Source organism: Ruditapes philippinarum, unplaced genomic scaffold (genome assembly GCF_026571515.1).
Source record: "Ruditapes philippinarum isolate M1 unplaced genomic scaffold, ASM2657151v2 ctg629_1_1_1_1, whole genome shotgun sequence".
Classification (NCBI taxonomy): domain Eukaryota; kingdom Metazoa; phylum Mollusca; class Bivalvia; order Venerida; family Veneridae; genus Ruditapes; species Ruditapes philippinarum.
In genome coordinates, this window is record NW_026858135.1 from 497,190 (window position 1) to 515,298 (window position 18,109).

At 34.5% G+C, this 18,109-nt stretch overlaps 1 protein-coding gene across 2 annotated transcripts; it reads left to right on the top strand.

Annotated features, from left to right (window-relative positions):
- The first annotated feature begins 1,557 nt into the window (after positions 1-1,557).
- Positions 1,558-17,856, top strand: LOC132752226 (serine/threonine-protein kinase/endoribonuclease IRE1-like). 2 transcript variants are annotated; one of them, XM_060742536.1, is made up of 2 exons: positions 1,558-1,604; positions 14,270-17,856. In XM_060742536.1, the coding sequence occupies exon 2, from the start codon at positions 14,316-14,318 to the stop codon at positions 15,723-15,725; it is 1,410 nt and encodes a 469-aa protein (XP_060598519.1). In that variant the 5' UTR covers positions 1,558-1,604; positions 14,270-14,315; the 3' UTR covers positions 15,726-17,856. The 2 variants fall into 2 exon arrangements, with proteins under 2 accessions (XP_060598519.1, XP_060598520.1); XM_060742537.1 differs by having other exon boundaries at positions 1,583-1,711.
- Positions 17,857-18,109: the final 253 nt, after the last annotated feature.

An 18,109-nucleotide genomic window follows, 5' to 3' on the forward strand; every position in this document is an offset into this window, starting at 1 on the left:
TTAAATCTTTTAATCCAATTAAATTTAAGATATTTATTCTTACATGTTATATAAATAAAGTATGGACTTTATCAAAATAAATGCAAACTTCTACCATCACGCAGATATGTCAAAATATCAATCCCGGAGTTTATCTTACATCTTATAGCCTTTATCTAATGGACATTACTAATGATTTATCGTAGGTTGATATATTAATGACTTACGTTTAAGGCAGCCAGATTAAGTCTGCATGAATGAGTTGCCTTTTATCCTGACTAAGGCCGATGGGAGTGGCTCTACAAAGTAGGCAGAAAAGACGAGAAAAGTGTGCTAGGTAAGCCCTTAGCACAGAATGTGACGGCTTGAAAGGCAGGCCCTTTGCTTGGCACCAACAGCCTTTGTCAGCGTTACTTGCTTTTCATATTGCCTCAGGTTACTATATATAATTAGATTTTATTGGTCGTCGTACAGTTGCGGTTTTGGTTCAAAATTCACATCTTTGTCTCATTATCAATGGAAATTTCATGGAGGTAATTATCACCATTTTTTGCTTCAAAACTAACCCTTAAATGGCATGACTGGTGACATGACCGATGCCCTTACTCGATAGCGAAAACTGCTTTTTGTGCCTTAATAGGCGGATGGACCCTCATTAAGCATAAAATACATGGATGGATAGCCATTCATCTCCCTATATCCTTCGGTATATGAACGTTGTTGAGAAAAAACATTGCATCGGCAGAAAACTTACGACGGAGAAAAAAATAACCGAAGATTGCACCCTGTTGAACAGATTTTATTGGTCTGTCAATAATGAATTCATTATAATGGCACTCATTTAAATATTCGATCCCAGTTTAGTCCTGCCCGTATAGTTTACGAGAATTAATATGAAGTATAAAAATAAGGTTTTGAAAAGTCACATCAGCTTGATGTGAAGGTCGTCGTCACATCCGCAAAAGCGCAGTAGCAATGATTGCCTAATGTATACCAGAGGTTTGTGCATTGATCCTTACATTTTGCTATTTTTATACATACTCTCTCTTTATTTTTGAAGTATATTTTAATGGAAATGAGACAAAAAATGTCTACTGGGATTTGAATCCACTGGTATCTATAGAAGCACTGTTTATCTCAATAAGAATTGTATTTTGCGGCTTTAAAATGGAGACACTAACTGATTTTAAACCTAATGCATTTCTTAAACCATGTTATTTCAAAAGAGCGTACATGTATTCAAAATATTTGCAGGCACATTAAAACAAAACGAACATAGAAAACATACAATGTTGTTGAAAATGTAAATAAAAAATAAATAAATTGAGCTATTAGAACTTATTAACCCGTAGTTTACTCTATTGCTCTTTAACGATATGTATTACTGCTTCACAGACACAAACTAAATCACGTCTCACTGCGTATATTTCACGAACCTTACCGAAAGTAATTAATCAATTGGTGCATTGATTGTATAACCAGTATGCAATTGATTTTAATAAAACCAAACAATACATTTGCTGAACTGTGCAACTATTCTATCTTATCAAATTAGCTATACCCATTTTTAAGCGTATATTTGTATACGGATATTAGACCTAAAGAAGGACATGACTACGGTCTAGGTAATAGTATACCATTAGTTACGATGGATAATGTTTCTTAAAAATTTAAGTAGTTACTTTTAGTGTTTAACTTTATATCGGTTGATTAAATTAAATACGGATAGAAGGTATTGTATGCCTTAAATTGACCTTTTTCGCATTTTCTGAATATGGTTGTCAAGGTGAACATTTTCATTGGTTTTTGTTGTGTTTTTTCCAATGTATAATTTCCAACATGTTGAAAGAAAAATCACTTTTTTAATATGCGTGATCTTGCAGGGATGGAAAATAAATGAAATAGAAAAAAATAAAGGGTTTTCAAAATATTCCTTTCATGAAAAAACTGAGACAAATTGTAAACAAGAGACGTATAGGATATCGACCGTGTATTAGACCGTGCACTTGGATTCTTTCGTGTGAGGAAGCTATCGAGTATTCCCGTTTGCTCTTCAGATAATGCAGATAGGGACACCTGAGGTCTTCTTTGTAAGAAGCTCGAAAGTAACCATATGATCTTAATATTGTCAGTTCTCCTTTAAAAAGATAATTAACAATACTGAATGTGCTGTCTCTGTCAAATACTTGATATTATATAGAATGTACTGTCACTACAGGCAGTGTGTATTACGCCGGATGAATTTTGTTTTTCTTTACTTAAAAAGGCAGGTAAAAGGGGCGTTTTAGAAGGTTGAAATAAATATCTGATTGATCACTCGGTTGAATTCATTATGTTATTTATTGTGTGTAGTGTCTGCGATTCAAATGACGACGCAGAGAAATATAACAGTTTAATAGAACTAATCAAAAAGCGTCCGCTTATGTCAAATAATAAACGTATTTAAAGGTCTCTCGACAAAAATAGGCAAATAGATTTTAATGACAACAAATACGACAAAAATAGCATTTTAGATGACCTGATATGAAAAGAACCCGCCATAATGATTTAGAAAGTCGGTTAAATATATATATATATATTTTTTTTTTTTTTTTTTTTTTGGTAACGCAACCGGCGCTTTCCGCAACCCTTTTTCACCGATGACGAACTAATATCCCTACTCGATTGCGACTTTCCGGCCCTTTCAGCCAGTTTTCGCATAAGGATCTTTATTAAAATTATCCAAAATATCATTTAAACCGTAATTATACAAAAGTTATTTTAACAGAAATTGCCCAATATTGCTAATTATTGAAAATAACTTATTCACTCCCTTATTCACCTAACACAGCGTAATTTGGAGTCTGTGTTTTCACTTCTAATATGATTTTGCAAAGGTTTATGTGAAACTTATCAACCTCTTTAGGACAACACATACTCCATACTTCCGAAAATAAAGCAAAATTGTTGCAACAAGGGAATAAAAAAATCAGCTGTTTTCTAATATTGATATGTATTTTTGTGAAACAATACCTGACAAAATTGTGCATTGCCTTCAAAGCCTGGTCAGAAAGAATCTGGCCTCTTTAAGCAATATTACCATTTGAAACAAGTCTCTCCCAGGTAAAATAAAATGTCTACAATACCAATATTGTCTTCGCTCTAAAAATTTGCTTTTTCATGAATACAGTTTTGGTTCTTAGAATTGATCTTTTGATCCTATTCTTTCGAATATTGGTATGCGTCCTGTAAAGTATTATAGGATCGGTAGAAAATACAACCACACCATCTGCAAAAAAGCAACATGAATAGACATAATTGGTATCATTTACTATTAAGGTCGTTGTTTTTGAATACACCATTTGTGAAGAGTATAAATATTATGGTGAAAAGTTGGTCGCCTTGTTTCAAGCAAATAGATATATCGAAAAATCCTGAAAATATGGGTCTGTTTTGGTTTCGTGGCATTTTTCATTGATTTTTTGGCTATTGAGACCATTTTTTCTCTTAAAACATTGGATTGGCTATATCTAGGAGAAGATGTTACATGCTTAAAATTCCACTCAGAAGCAAATTTTTGAAATTCTTCTGAGCTAAACTGTGGCCCATTTTCACTTTTAAATGTCTCTACTTGACCCTAGCGAGCCATATGCATTGTTTATTTTCTAATAACAGTTTTACTTTTTGTTTCTGGCAATGCATCGGCTTCAAAAGTAATTACTGTAGACGTCCGCAGTTATAAGGTAATCACGTCCGTCAAGCGTGAATAAGTCAGCGGCAATATGTTGCCAGGGTCTTTGGGCATAATGTGGGGATTTAATGGTTCCTTCACATTTGATGCTCTGTGTGTTAGACATAAAGGGCATGCTAACACGTGGTCTGTGACCTGTTTGACCATGCCTGGCCAGAACAGAATATCCTTGGCCCTGTTCAGCGTTTTAGTCACTCCCATATGACCTACATGAACAGCGTTAATCATTTCAGTTCGCAATGAACTTGAAATGACAGTCGAACTGTTGAATCTGTAATAAGAGACGTTGTAGTCTTGGGGTCGCCAGTCATGTTTCTTTTTTCATAACGGAAACAACAGGTTTGCAATCAGATTCAACTTTAGTATGTCTTGCGTAAGAGTATTGCTTGAAACGTCGAAGACCATGAAGTATAGCTAATGTCTCTTTTTCTATTTGAGCATAACCTCTCTCTGTAGGGGTCAAGTTCTTTGATGCAGTTTAAGTCGCTGATTGAGCAAACATAAATCCCTGACTCGGTTCCCTCCGTAATTGAATTCCCTTTCATGTGCTTTAAACCGCATGCAAAGTCAAGTATAGGGCTTACCATTTCTGCCAATTTTGAATCAAATTTTGACAGATACGTGATCATGCCAAGAATAGTTTCTAACTCTGACTTATTTTCAGGGGCTTTCAGTTCTACAATTGCCCTGATTTTTTCGGGATAAGGCTTAAGACCGTCAGCTATCAGTACGTGACCAAAGTATTTTACTTCCTGAGAGCCGATTACACATTTGTCTGGGTTAAACCTAATACCCTTTTCACGTGCTCGGTCAAGAACACGTGTCAGATTTGCATCGCGCTCTTCGATAGTCCGTCCGTACACAAGAAGATCGTCTACTATTGACGTAACGCCCATCACATCCTCGAAAAATTCGTCGATTTTTTGACAAAATATGTCTTGGGAACTTTTTATACCCATAGGAAGCTGCAAATATCGGTATCTACCGAAGGGACTATTAAATGTCGTCAAATATGAGGATTCGTACGTCAATTTTATCGACCAATAACCTTTCGTTGCGTCTAAGTCACTGAAGTACTTAGCACCTGTCAATTGGTTTGTCATGTCTTCTATAGTCCTCATAGGGTAGTGCGGTCTCATGATATTGTCATTTAGTGCTTTAGGATCTAAGCACACCCTCAGCTTTCCAGTGCTGGGTTTTTCCACACAGGCTAATGAATGACCCAGTCAGTCGGTCTAGTAACCTTTTGGATAATTCCTTTATCCTCCATAGACTTCAACTCATTTTTTAAACGGTCCTGTAAAGCTACAGGTACACGCCTGGGTGGACATAATACAGGTATAGCTTTTGGTTTCAAATGTAAAATAGATAAATACAGAGTCCCCAAAGAAAGCCCAACACGGCAAAATTGAAAATGTTGCAGGCTCGGTTTGATTGAGCCTGTTCATGGACGGTAATGGTAAGTGCAAGTTACCGTCCACGCCCCCTAGCACCGGCTTAAAAGCAGAATTCAACATTTAAACATGAAATAGTAAACTGCATGTACCCGGGAATAAACCAATGCCTTTAAATACGTCATTGTAATCAGTCAATATTTTTTGTTTATCTAACGTGACCGGTTGTTTTTCTATAGCATATGTCAGTTTTATCAATCTCAGATCTATTGAAGCTTAATAATGCTGGAGATTTACTGCCTACCACATGAAAACATGCAATGATTTCCTTATCCTTAAACCTACAGGGTTAGTTGACCTTTCCATAAACTGGAATAGGGTCTTAGGTGTATGAAGATAACCTATCATCAGAGGGTACCAAGGGGCCTTTGAAATCTAGTTTCTTGAGCATTTCCTAAGGTATCAAGTTACATTGAGAACCTGTATCTATTTTGAAATTTACAGGGGCGGACTTTCATCCAATTTGGAGCTTAACCATTGCGCAATCAGGTCGAGAAGTAATGAAATCATTTACCGTGCATACATAAAAATCCTGATCGTCACTCGATAAGTCCGACTCACAATTTATATTGTTCATGTACAGTATTACGTGATTTACACATTTTCTGGAAATGATTCAGTTTGTCACATTTTCTGCACGTTTATCCCTTTGCTTGACACGTTTTGCCCTCTTGATGTGTTGTCCCGCATCTAGAACAGGTCACTTTCTCGTCACTGTCTTGTGGCTTTTCCCGCCTTGGGACTAGGCCTCGGCCCAGGCGCGTAGCTGCCTATACGCGAGTACGCAGCTGAATCCACATTATTTTGACAAAAAAAAATTTTTTAGTAAAAAAAATGTGGTTTGAAATTCAGCCGCGTTCGCCAGATCTGATAATTACCACACTGAATACTTTATAAATCATATAGCCTAAATCGTACACCATACCGTAGTATTTTTTTGAAAAGTTGTCGGCCTTTGCAGCTCTTCAAAGTCGGAAGTTTGCACGCGCCGTATTTTCGAAATGTAAACAAATGTTTACATCGAGTTCTTAAAGAAGTCATCAGCAGAATCAGCGATAGAAAAGAGGTAAAGGCCGCAAGTTAGACTTGCTGTGAAATGTAGACTAGTTGAAATAAACGAAAGTAAAGCTATTCATCTCCATTTTTATGCTAAAATATATGGATTTTCGTTGGTCAAGAAAGCTCTCCGGAGGCCCCAAAACGCACCATTTATTTCAAAATTTCAGGGGGGGGGGGGGCATGCCCCATGACCCCCCTGGATACTTTTGAATCCACATTCTTTATAGGCTAGCTACGCGCCTGCTCGCCATGTGGTGAACGTCCTTGTCCGCCGCACATGCCATTGAACTCAATTGCTTTTTTGAATATTCCATATTTTGAGCGATTTGTACAGCTTTATCTAAGGTCAAATCTGCACCCTCGTTAATTAGCCTCTCTCGAACCTTAGAAAAATTTGTGCCAAATACAATACGGTCCCTTATCATTTCGTCTGTGTTTGCAAAACTGCAGTCTCGTGCACAGATTTGTAATCTTGTCAAATACGAATCGATGGTTTCTTCTCCCTGTGTTTGGTTGTAAAACCCTTAACATGTGATCTTAGATATTTTACTAGAAATACGGAGCATGCGGAGCATGCGCAAACAAGCATTATACATAGGGTCAGTTCAAGTTCATCATGTATGATAATACAACAGTAACTAACTGATTTTTGATAAAAAAATCTATAATTTCAAATCGTCATATCAAAGTCATATATTATTTTTTGGTCATCAAACTTTTGGAATATAAACATAATTACAATATCTGGGGAACCGTGTCTCAGATTTTTTCTATCTAATCTCAAAAAAAAATACGTAACGGCAAACAATTTATGTGACTTTTTTCACCATACATATTACGTAATTAAAGATAATTAAGTCGCTGATTGAGCAAACAAAAATCCCTGACTCGGTTCCCTCCGTAATTGAATTCCCTTTCATGTGCTTTAAACCGCATGCAAATTGCTTGTTTATTAAAAAGGTTATGCCGATTCAAAGTTAGTCCGACCCTCATCAAACGAAGTGTCATAAATCGGCTGTTTTCTCTCAGACCCCTACGTTTTCCGTTGAATTATTGCAAATATCACAACAAAAGGGGTGACACGATGCAATAACAACTTTTTATGACAACTGACCAATTAAAAAGCTGCTGATAAATATCATTTTATAGCGGAAATTTATTCAGATCTTTAGTGAATTACTGTCCGTCTGGTATCTGTCGCACATGTCACGTGACTATTGGTAAAATTTGAGGCACTCAGTGGGGGTAAAATGGAACGCATTTAACGTTCGTACTGCTATCGGGTAATCTAATTGTTTCACTTTTGATGTTATTATTATTATTATTATTATTATTATTATTATTATTATCTAGCGTCATCATTATCATTATTATTATATTATATCAGTGTCACTCTGCCTGTGTATTCGTGTATGACACACCGTTCATATGTAAATTAAAATAACGAAAAAATGTGCTCTTGACAGACTTTTAAAGTTCGTGCATGCACGGATTTATATTACAATCCGTGGCGCATGGTACGTTGTACAAATAAGAACGGGATATTATATATTTTCGTCCGATCAGTTCATATAAATGCTTGACATAATTTAATAGAAATAAAAGGAATTCCTCGATCAATATGATCTGACGTTCTGACTTTTATTATCCTGAATTTTATCTATGCACGGCAAACATAGATTCAGTTTCTTCAGGGACATACGAGTACAATAAATTGTGTCCGATTTACTAGTGAACAATATATTCAAAGCGTTCACTGAAAATATATTTTCATATCTTTTTCATTGATTCATAAAGAATTTATCATCCGAAGACTATCGTAAAAATATTTTAGAAATTTGTAAGGGACACCTAACATATATAGGCGTTCACATAAAAATGTTGTCTGTTTCTTTTGACATTGTTAGAAAACAAGGTTGAATGTAAAGCAAGCTCTTGAATCCATTCTTAAGTTCATAAACTCAATACATGTATAATGTCTACCAGATTACGGGATTAATAAATAATTATTTAATACATTATGGATAAAGACTGCTACATTGTTTTAACCATCCCTATGGTCGTGCGATTTACCACTATGTTAAATTATTTGTTACATCTTGGCCAACAGACAATTTCTTAATTTAATAAATGGTTACTTAAATGGTAGACGATATAATGTTGAAATATTCATAAAAGATGTACAGTATTTGCATGATACGTGTATTAAGAGTAGTATCGACTAATAACAAATAAACCGGTAATTCATGGATACGATTTCCCTCAATGATGCCTCAATAGGTGGCAGTGCGTTATCGATAATTGACAGGCTACGCGTATAGCAGATGAAAACGGTATAGGTATAATCTACTCAGCAAAAAAAATCATTTTAGGTATTTTTAGTGATTACTGACTCCGTTGTCACCTTATAATGTTCGCTGATGACGCGGTTTAGTTTGGCAAACACCCGAAACGTGATCGATATAGAAGTAATCCCATTATTTAAGTACTTATTTATGCCTCTGTAGGAACGCATAGACGCATAAAAAACGAACCGTGGTACAGGACACAAATTAGGATATCAAAACATTCATAATTAGTTCCATAACCTATTTATTGTTTTCAATCAAATTGAATAATTTAATAGAAAGATTTCGCCTCTGATAATTTAGTAGGTATGATATTAAATTACAATGAATCAGCCTTGAGGTATCATGATGGCGACTACATTGAACAAATGTATTGTTAATTCATTATTATTTGTTAAACGATCAAAACATATATATGTTGAACTTGGGCGATATCAGATGAAAACAGCACGGCAATTGATAATTATTCACTACCCATTACATTAGATATAAATGAAATGTTAAAAAAGGACCAAACAATAGAAATTTATATTATGGTCTGAATAAGGCACACCATGTTCAAGTTTTGCTACAACAGATAGGGTAAGGAAATTTGTGATTTTTTTTCGAAATCCCAATAATATAAATTATGTAATATTTAAACAAAGACAATCGATATCTTTAAGCAATCGTGTCATACTACAATAAAGAATTCCAAAAGGTTAACTAACTACTGTTTATTCAAATATGAATCTGAAATAGAGAAATACCTGCAGTAAGCCATTGAAACTAGAAGACACGCTCTATTGACCGACAATAACGATACTAACAATACCCAGTAAAATATGAATGCGTTTGAAGATCCTTATCTTATTTTGAAACTTGAAACTGTTTTATTTTATAAAACGCCTATTTCTATACACATATTCAATGGCGTTGTACAAAAGGATAATAAAAGTAAGTACATATAAATAGAAAATCACATATGCATGACAAATGAAGTACAAAAAATTACGTTAAAGAAATCAGCCGTTTAAAATATAAAGTATTAAAAACTTGAAAAAAGAATAGTTATAAAAGCTAATTTAAAAGAAAATAAAAATTAATGGTTATTTTAGTGAAATTTTAACACATTTCCACATCTCGATCAGTTTACAGCCCAATCACAATCTTAAAACAATGCGTAAAAAATCTCTAAAATAGTAGGTTTTGACATTTTTCTTGAACATGTCCAAAGTCGAAGACTGTCTTATATACAGAGGCAATTTATTACAGAGAATTGGACCAACGGTACTAAAACTTCTGTCGTTAAATGTTTTTCTTTTTGTTAAAGGGACAGCAAAACAATAATTCATATCATAAACAGATCTGAGATTTGGTCTTTTTATGACAGGTTTGTGTAACAGTTCTGTTAGATAAACCGGAGCATTGCCCATGAAACAGTTAAACATTGTACATAGTATTTTAAAATTGATTCTAGCTTTAATTGGTAACCAATGCAGTTCAAACAAAGAGTCTTTGGAACTATCATATTTTCCGCGTTGCAAAACAAGTTTAGCGCACATATTCTGGATACGCTGTAATTTCTGTAACTCACTTTCTGAAATGCCAAACAATATAGCGTTGCAATAATCCAAATGTGAGACAATACAAGCGACAATACTAGGATTTTTGTGGCGTCGTGAGTCAGATATTTGCGAATGCTCTTTATTCTCAAATAATTTTAACATGGCAGTTCTACACTTGGTCTTAACATGTGTTGGGAATCTTAGGCCCTCGTCTAAGTAGGCACCTTAGTATCTTATTACACTGACATTTTGAATTTATCACCGGCGGTATCAATTTCTTTAATTAAACATTAACCAAGTTGGGCTTTACTACCAAGCGTAATGAATTCTGTCTTATTGGTGTTCATGAGTTTATTGGCATTCATCCAGTCATTGATGATTACAGCACTGTCTTCAAGTTGCTTTATAGCGTTAAGTTCATTTGTCAATGAAGTTGGTCGAAAGTGTTGACCAGCAATGTGGTCAGCAGCAAAGCCGTACACAGATATGATTGGTGGTATCACATCAAATAGGGTTCCCGCATATGTGAGAAAGAGCCACAGACCAAGATAGCTCCCCTGATGTACATGTGTACACTGCATTTCAGCAATCGTGGAGTCGATTCAGTAGAATTAACACTGACGCGACAACTACGAGGTTGCAAGGACGAGTCCATCCATGCTAACACTGTATCATTGACACCGTACTGACTGTGTAACACGTCGAGTAGAATGTTGTGGTCTACGGTGTCGAAAGCTGCACTTAGATCTATTGCAATTAGAGCTGTCACCTCTTGCTTCTCCATACCGTCTAGAAGATCATTGACAAGTCTTAGTAAAGCAGTCTCACATGAATGGTGACGTCTGTATGCTGATTGGTTTTTGGGTAACAAATAATGGGTATCGACATTGTTATTTAGTCTGAAGAACGCAGTCTTTTCTATCAATTTTGAAAGAAACGATAAGTTACTGACAGGCCTGTAGTTTGACAATTGTAATTCTAAACCAGACTTCTTAAGAAGGGGTCTAACGACCGCAAGTTTCCAGTCGAAAACATATTGGATTTCTGATTCAAACAAGTTTACAAAAGTATTGACATCTTCACTATCAACTGAAATCTTCGTCAAATCATCGGAGAATTCAGAATGGGATATGCTTTTCCAGTTTCTAAGTTGTACAATTTGACTTGTAATGTTTTCTCTCTTCACATTAATGACTACGTGGACAGCACAATGTCTGAGAGAATAGGTCTTTGTTCACATTTAAGTACACATACATCATTAATCGATTCAGTAGTTACCAAGTCTAAACAGTTTCCAGCAGTGTGTGTATTAAAGTTGACATATTGCTCTAAACCCATAGCATGAAGGCATGAAAGTTTACGTGTTTCTCCTAAATAAAAGCAGTTACTTAACAATTTTTTGACAGATGACCATCTATTCAAAAGTGTACTATTTAATGTTAACAAATTTTACTAAATCTATTTAAAAATAAGGTCGATTTTTATTTTTGGCTTAAATCAGAGTTAGCCCATTGATAGCTTAAAAGGCACTATGATGTCACCTCTAAATAAATTATTGTTAATTTTTGTTCTTCTTGTAAAGTTTGTATGCACCACTATACAGGCATTTGTATGTCTATAAATATGGTTAATATTTTATGCAAATAAAATGACCTGTTCTATTTTGATAAATCTAAAGAGATATCTTTTGTTTTTTCTCACCACACCATGCAATACGACTATCTCGCTGTGATTTAAGGATAAATAATCTTAATTATCTCTATGAACAAAAGGATCTTACCCCCTGCTGTGTAATGTATGTTCTTTCACAAGATGTTTGTGTCAACAAACTTTAGGGGACACTATGACTTGTCATTCATTTATTTTGTGATCCAACTTTTTTTCCAAAAGATAATTCCTTTATTCAATGGCAATTAGAAAATTAGGACTGCGTTAACCACAATTGCCCAACTTGATTGCATATATATTATGTTACTGTCATTGAAATTTTAGAAAGTTTTCCATGCAATAATGTCATAATATTTCATATCTTTTCTATGTTTATACATTAATGTAATCTACATTCTGTTTTCTTCATGAGAGTGAATTTTAAAGTTTTGTCTGAAACTATGTACATATATTCGCTACTTACTTGTACATGTTTGTGATAAATGTGTTGACACGTGTTTCGTTATGTAATTTTGAGTTGATTCAACTCTATAATCATTGTTTAGTTTGACACAATTTAAGGCCTTAGTTTAATATCATTTTTATTGCAATTTTATGGCACATGTAAAATAAGAATAACACAACAACAATGTACACATAGGTATGTAGTGCAAATCAGTTTGGCTACAAGTTATTAAAAGATAAGCAACAGCCCTTCCCAAATTTAAATGAGATGAAAAACGGGTAAACACTAACATGTAGGACTAAATCAGTCTATTTTTTGATCAAGTTCATCCATAGTATGTATGTTACTGCAAATCATATTACAAAAAAAACACTGAACAAATCGTTATCATGAACAATCACAGGGATATATCATTTTATGTCCTTCTCTTCCGGTTTGAGGTCCCACCTGCATAACAGGACTATTAGAAACCCGGGACTAAAAATGTAACTTCTGTCCAAGATCTGTGATTCCGGACTTTGTAAGGTTTATATGCTTAGGCACTTACCGTACATTAACTTACGCTTGTCCGACATGAATAAAACTGGCACGTGAATATGTTGACCACTGACCTTTATTGCGTGAAGTACTGTTTAGATTATAACTTTGTATGTAACCGCGATTAAATTATTTAAAAATGTGTCTTTAATATTTTCCATTGTTTTTATTATAAATCTTCGAAAAAATTGTTATTTAATATAATTAACATTATCCCGTTTACAATTCGTCTCCATTTTTTTCAAAAAGGAATAATTTCATGATGAAAATCATCAATAATTTTGATAATACTGCATGTATGTATACGTGTTTTAAATGACCATGTCTGTCTGACAACACCAGGCCTGTGCAGGTGCCAAAGAAAGATCTCAATACGAATTTTCTTTTCTTTATGTAAAAGGTATAACCAAAACAGATAGTCCTCTTACGAACACTAGAAGAGGTGTGTAATTTGTGTTAACCGAGTCTGCAATGTTCATGTAATTTTGTTGAGATTAATGCTTCAGAAGGATCAATTGTTTTCCAGATATTTATACACCACAACAGCAGGTGTCAAGTGCAGTGCAAGTTGCCCCGTGCTATATTTTAGTGTTGTTATATAATTTCGATCCTTCGAGATTCCAGCACATTTAAGTTTTGAAAATTGAGAACAACTCAAGCCGGTGCTGGGGGGGGGGCGTTAGGGAAGTTGTACTTTTTCATTACCCCCCCCCATGTGCAGACTCAATCAATTCCAGTCTGCAATGTTATTTGTTTTTATTAACGCTTCTGACGGATCACTTGTTTTCCATATATTGTGTTAGGGGCGTGCAAAAAGTATGGGAGGTAAATTGAATATGTGCCCGTGACTTGAATTGAGTTTGAAATATTATCAAAGTTTGCGACTTATTTTATAGGCCAAGTGATTGCAGTCTCTTTATTTACGAAGGATCCTCCAAGGTCATATGCCAATTTTCCAGCTTAATTTATTGATGGTGTAATACCTCAGGTGTCCATCCGTCAGTCGCGCGAGGGGATACCTGACTAGCAACACAAATAAGCAAGCTGAATACGTTCATCACATGAAATCCAGAATCAAGATTTCTACTCGGGTTCCACCTCATGCTTATATGGGATAAAAGCTTTCTCAAGCTCCAAGAATTCTGTCGGCTAAACTGTACAAATGAATGATCCGTTGTCCCATGCTTGATCGATTTTTTACACAATATGAAACAGCATACTGCAATATTTATAAACCTGTCTGAGAGAAATTTGTCTGCACTACAATGTAGCCAAAGAAAATTTTTTTTCACGTGATTACCTCATTTAAAATAGTCCCAAACCTATTTTTGTCAGTTTTCGCTTTTAGTCGAATTATACCTTTGAATCATTTTAGTAGCGAAAAGAAATATTGTATACATTCTAGACATGAAATAATTACCAGTGTAATTATGTAACACTAGGTTAGCTTGTTTTGATCTTTTAAAGTTTTAAAAAGTCTTTAATCGCACAAATCTTTACAGGTACCACCAGGCACATTTGAAGAAAAGCTGTTTTGTTTCAGAAACCATGAACTATTCATTGATAGCTGGGTTAGTGGTAGCAGCATACCATCTTTATATAGCCTGGAGGCGTCCCGAATATGAAGACGGATATAATAACAGCAGAGGAGGACAAGGAGGAGGCCAAGGAGGAGGAGGCCAAGGAGGAGGCCAAGGACATAATAATCAGGGACAAGTACCTGGCCGAAGTATAACTTACAGAAGAAATGGTATGCTTTGTTTGCCTTCTATTTACAAAGGGAATTTCGATCAGAACACCGAAGTTGCTGTGAAGATAGTAAGAATTCGTCAATCTGACCGTGCATGGATCGATACATACCTTGCAAGTCTCAAAGAACGATTAATACGTGTTGTTGACAATAACCATGACGCCATTAAAGAAGGCTCCATTGCAAATATTGTCTGGTTTTATTGTTACGAGTTTGAGATTGGCGAAAATACGTTACACTTACTTTTGGCATTAGAACTGTGCGACTGCAATCTAGAAGAATATATACAATCCCGGCACAATCACCCACCAATATCAAACAACGAGATAATCTCTCAGATATTATTTGGGCTCCAGTACCTGCATTCACGACAAATTGTCCATGGCAACCTCAAACCGTCAAATATTCTTTTACAAAAGGGGGCCGGTGGCGGGCAAGTCTTTAAGTTATCTGACTTTGGCTTATACAAAATGAATACTAGAAAACAAGAGGTAACTTTGGGTTGGATACCACCGGAGATGTATGCCTTATTGATATCTCAAGACTTTTACCCGAAAGAAAGTTTTGATATTTTCCCACTTGGTCTTATCTTTCATTTCATTGTTACGAATGGTCATTACGTATTCAAGACTCAGGAAGATATACAAAGTGGAAATGCCGATTTTACACATGTTGTTAGTAATAGACCACTTTTTAACTTACTAAGACTCATGTTAGCACAAAGACAAGATGACAGACCATTGACCCAGGCTATAATGAAGCACCCTGCACTATGGAGCTGTGAAAAAATGCTGGACTTTTTTTGTAATGCAAGTAACTTGTTGACGGATCGATCAAAATCCCGGAATTGTACAATAGAAGACAATTCTGCCAATGTTTTATGCGGAGGAAACTGGCGTGTGCATTTAACATCTTCAATTGAAAATTATTTATTTTCCACAGCAGCTATTCACAACCGCAACAGTAGTAATCAGAACCAACCAGATTGTGACGAAACATCTGTGAAGTCTTTATTGCGGGCTATACGAAACAATGACATTAAAGGTCATTATAATCAGTTGCAGCCGGGTGTAAGAACAGAGTTTGGAAACTATCCGGATGGTTATTTACGATACTGGACCAACAAGTTCCCCGACCTGTTGATGCATGTTTATGATGAGATGAAAGTTTATGGGTCAGAGCCAAGTATGAAAACATTTTACGCATAACAATATCTTTAAGTAGCTAAACGGTTGTATTTTAGTGTACTGTACTGTACTTTTAAACCCATGTTGCAACAGCGCTCGTGTTATTGATACAGAGAAAAAACTTGTGCTGAGATTGTTTTAAGTAAAACAAAGCATGAAAAACAAAACATGCAAAGTGTTTTGTAAATGTATATATTTAATTTGTAGACAAAAAACTTGTACAAAGTGTCTTATATAATGAACGAGGTAAATCTATTTTAAAGACACGGAGTGCGCAAAAATAGGCTCAATGTGGAAAGAAAAAATAACAAAAGCTACAAAAACTGTACAATGTCCTTTTTAAAGATGACAAAACTTGTGCAGTGTTTTGTGATTTTAATTTTTATCTAGGAAGAAAACTTGAACAGTGAAAAAATAAAGACCATAAATCTTGTGAAACATGTAAAGTGGGACATTTTGTAGTCACATATATGTAACACTTACTTTTTGTTTGATTTCTTACGTGTACTTTTTATACTTAATGCCTGATATTTTAATAAGTTTATTGTAAATGTGATGAAACACTGTATAAGCATTAAATTTAACACGTGCTTGCGTGTGCAAGCACCGCGCGCGCACACACAAACAAACGGAAATCAATTCTTATATATTGATTGGCAGTTGGAGAAAAACAAATATTTATAATGGATGGATTTTTGAATTTAATTCAGGAGTAGCTATATCCATCGATTTACTGCCTGCCATCCCCCACACGAAAAGCAGTTTTATTTCCTTTTTTTATTTTTTTGTCTTTTTCTTAATATTTTCATATCGATATACACACAAACACGCACGCACGCACACACACACGCACACACACACACATAAATTCATTGAGGATCATTGTTTGTTTGTGTGTAAGAGAAATTTAATTTCATCGAGTGAGCTTCAAAAACAGTACAGTGAGAATACTGGTTTTAAAATAAAATTGCATCTTACACATCAAACAAACACATTTTTTTATTTCATGCTTAAAAACAAGTTTAAATGAAATTCCCCCAATATTAACTTTAATATTAAAATCTGTTTTCCCCACTAGTAGCCTCTTTGTAGTCGATTATGATTATCTCATAAATACGAGAAGTCATGAGCTGAAAAATAAGTTCTACAATCAACGTTAAATTGCGATGATTTTATTTGTAATGTTCAAAAAACATGAATGATCTCTTGTTTTAATAAAAAAATTCAAGCAGTAGAAAAAGTCACACAATCCATCCTTATTTCCGTTACTTACGGCAAATTTATATTAGACCAGGAGCCAAGAGTAGTATAAGCGACCGCCATTTTTTAAAGATCCTGTATGTTTTGTGATTGATATTGTTACTGCGTGTATACCACACTTGCAAAAAATATATATGTATATAATTATGCAAATTAAACAATTTTCAAACATCGAAGAATATGTAAAATGTGTACTGTAAATATTTGTGCACATTATATTTAATGAATAAATTATATGCATTCATTTCTTATTGGAAAATTTGACTTAGAATATATAGAAAATAAATTTCTAATTACCCCCCTTTATTTACATGAAATATTAAATTCGGTAATATCTTTATAAATAATGCTTATTGGAACTTACAATATTGACAAATCTTAATTTGAGCATCATATTTATGAAATAAAACCATGAAAAAAATGTGTTACAGGATCTTTAAAAATTGTGTATAAATAATTGTGTTAGATTCAGGGGAATATCATTAAAAATTTTGTCATGTATTAGTAGAAAAAAAAACTTGAATTTTCTGTTTAGTATATTCTTTTCTCTTTTTTAATCTTATGATTTGGAAAAAAAATCCCTTTAATTTTGTGTTTTGACTGAATTTAGAAAAAAGTAGTCCGGCATGACATCAGTGAAAATTTGGAAAACATCTTTCACTGTAGTCAAAAATAAATGTTTAGTGTGTGTAAAACATACAAAATCACATAATATTACAGTGTGAAAATACGTAAAATGAAAATACGCATTTCATTTCATCAATATAAATTTTCTCAATGTTTCATTAATAAGTCTATAATAAATTACATTATTTACTACTTAACTAACATTAAAACTGTTTACAGTGAAAATAACCTTTCTTTTGTTATTGACGCGTCTTTACTCTATGTTTGTTTATAGGGTTAACGCACGTTTTTCCGTGTTATAACGTCTGCAGAGTCCCGAGGAACGGTTGGTGCCCGAGCCCGGTAGGGCGAGGGCTCCAACAGTTCCGAGGGACTCTGCAGACTTTATAACACGAAAAAACGTGCGTTGACGCTATTATAGCATAAAATTTTAAAACAGATTCATGATGTTTATTATATATAAAACACAAACATTAAATCCTTGTGCTTGAACGGTATTTATCCAACTCTACATGTTT

Coding starts and splice junctions, on each gene's coding strand:
- LOC132752226 (XM_060742536.1), top strand. CDS start 14,316: ATGAACTATTCATTGATAGCTGGGTTAGTGGTAGCAGCATACCATCTT.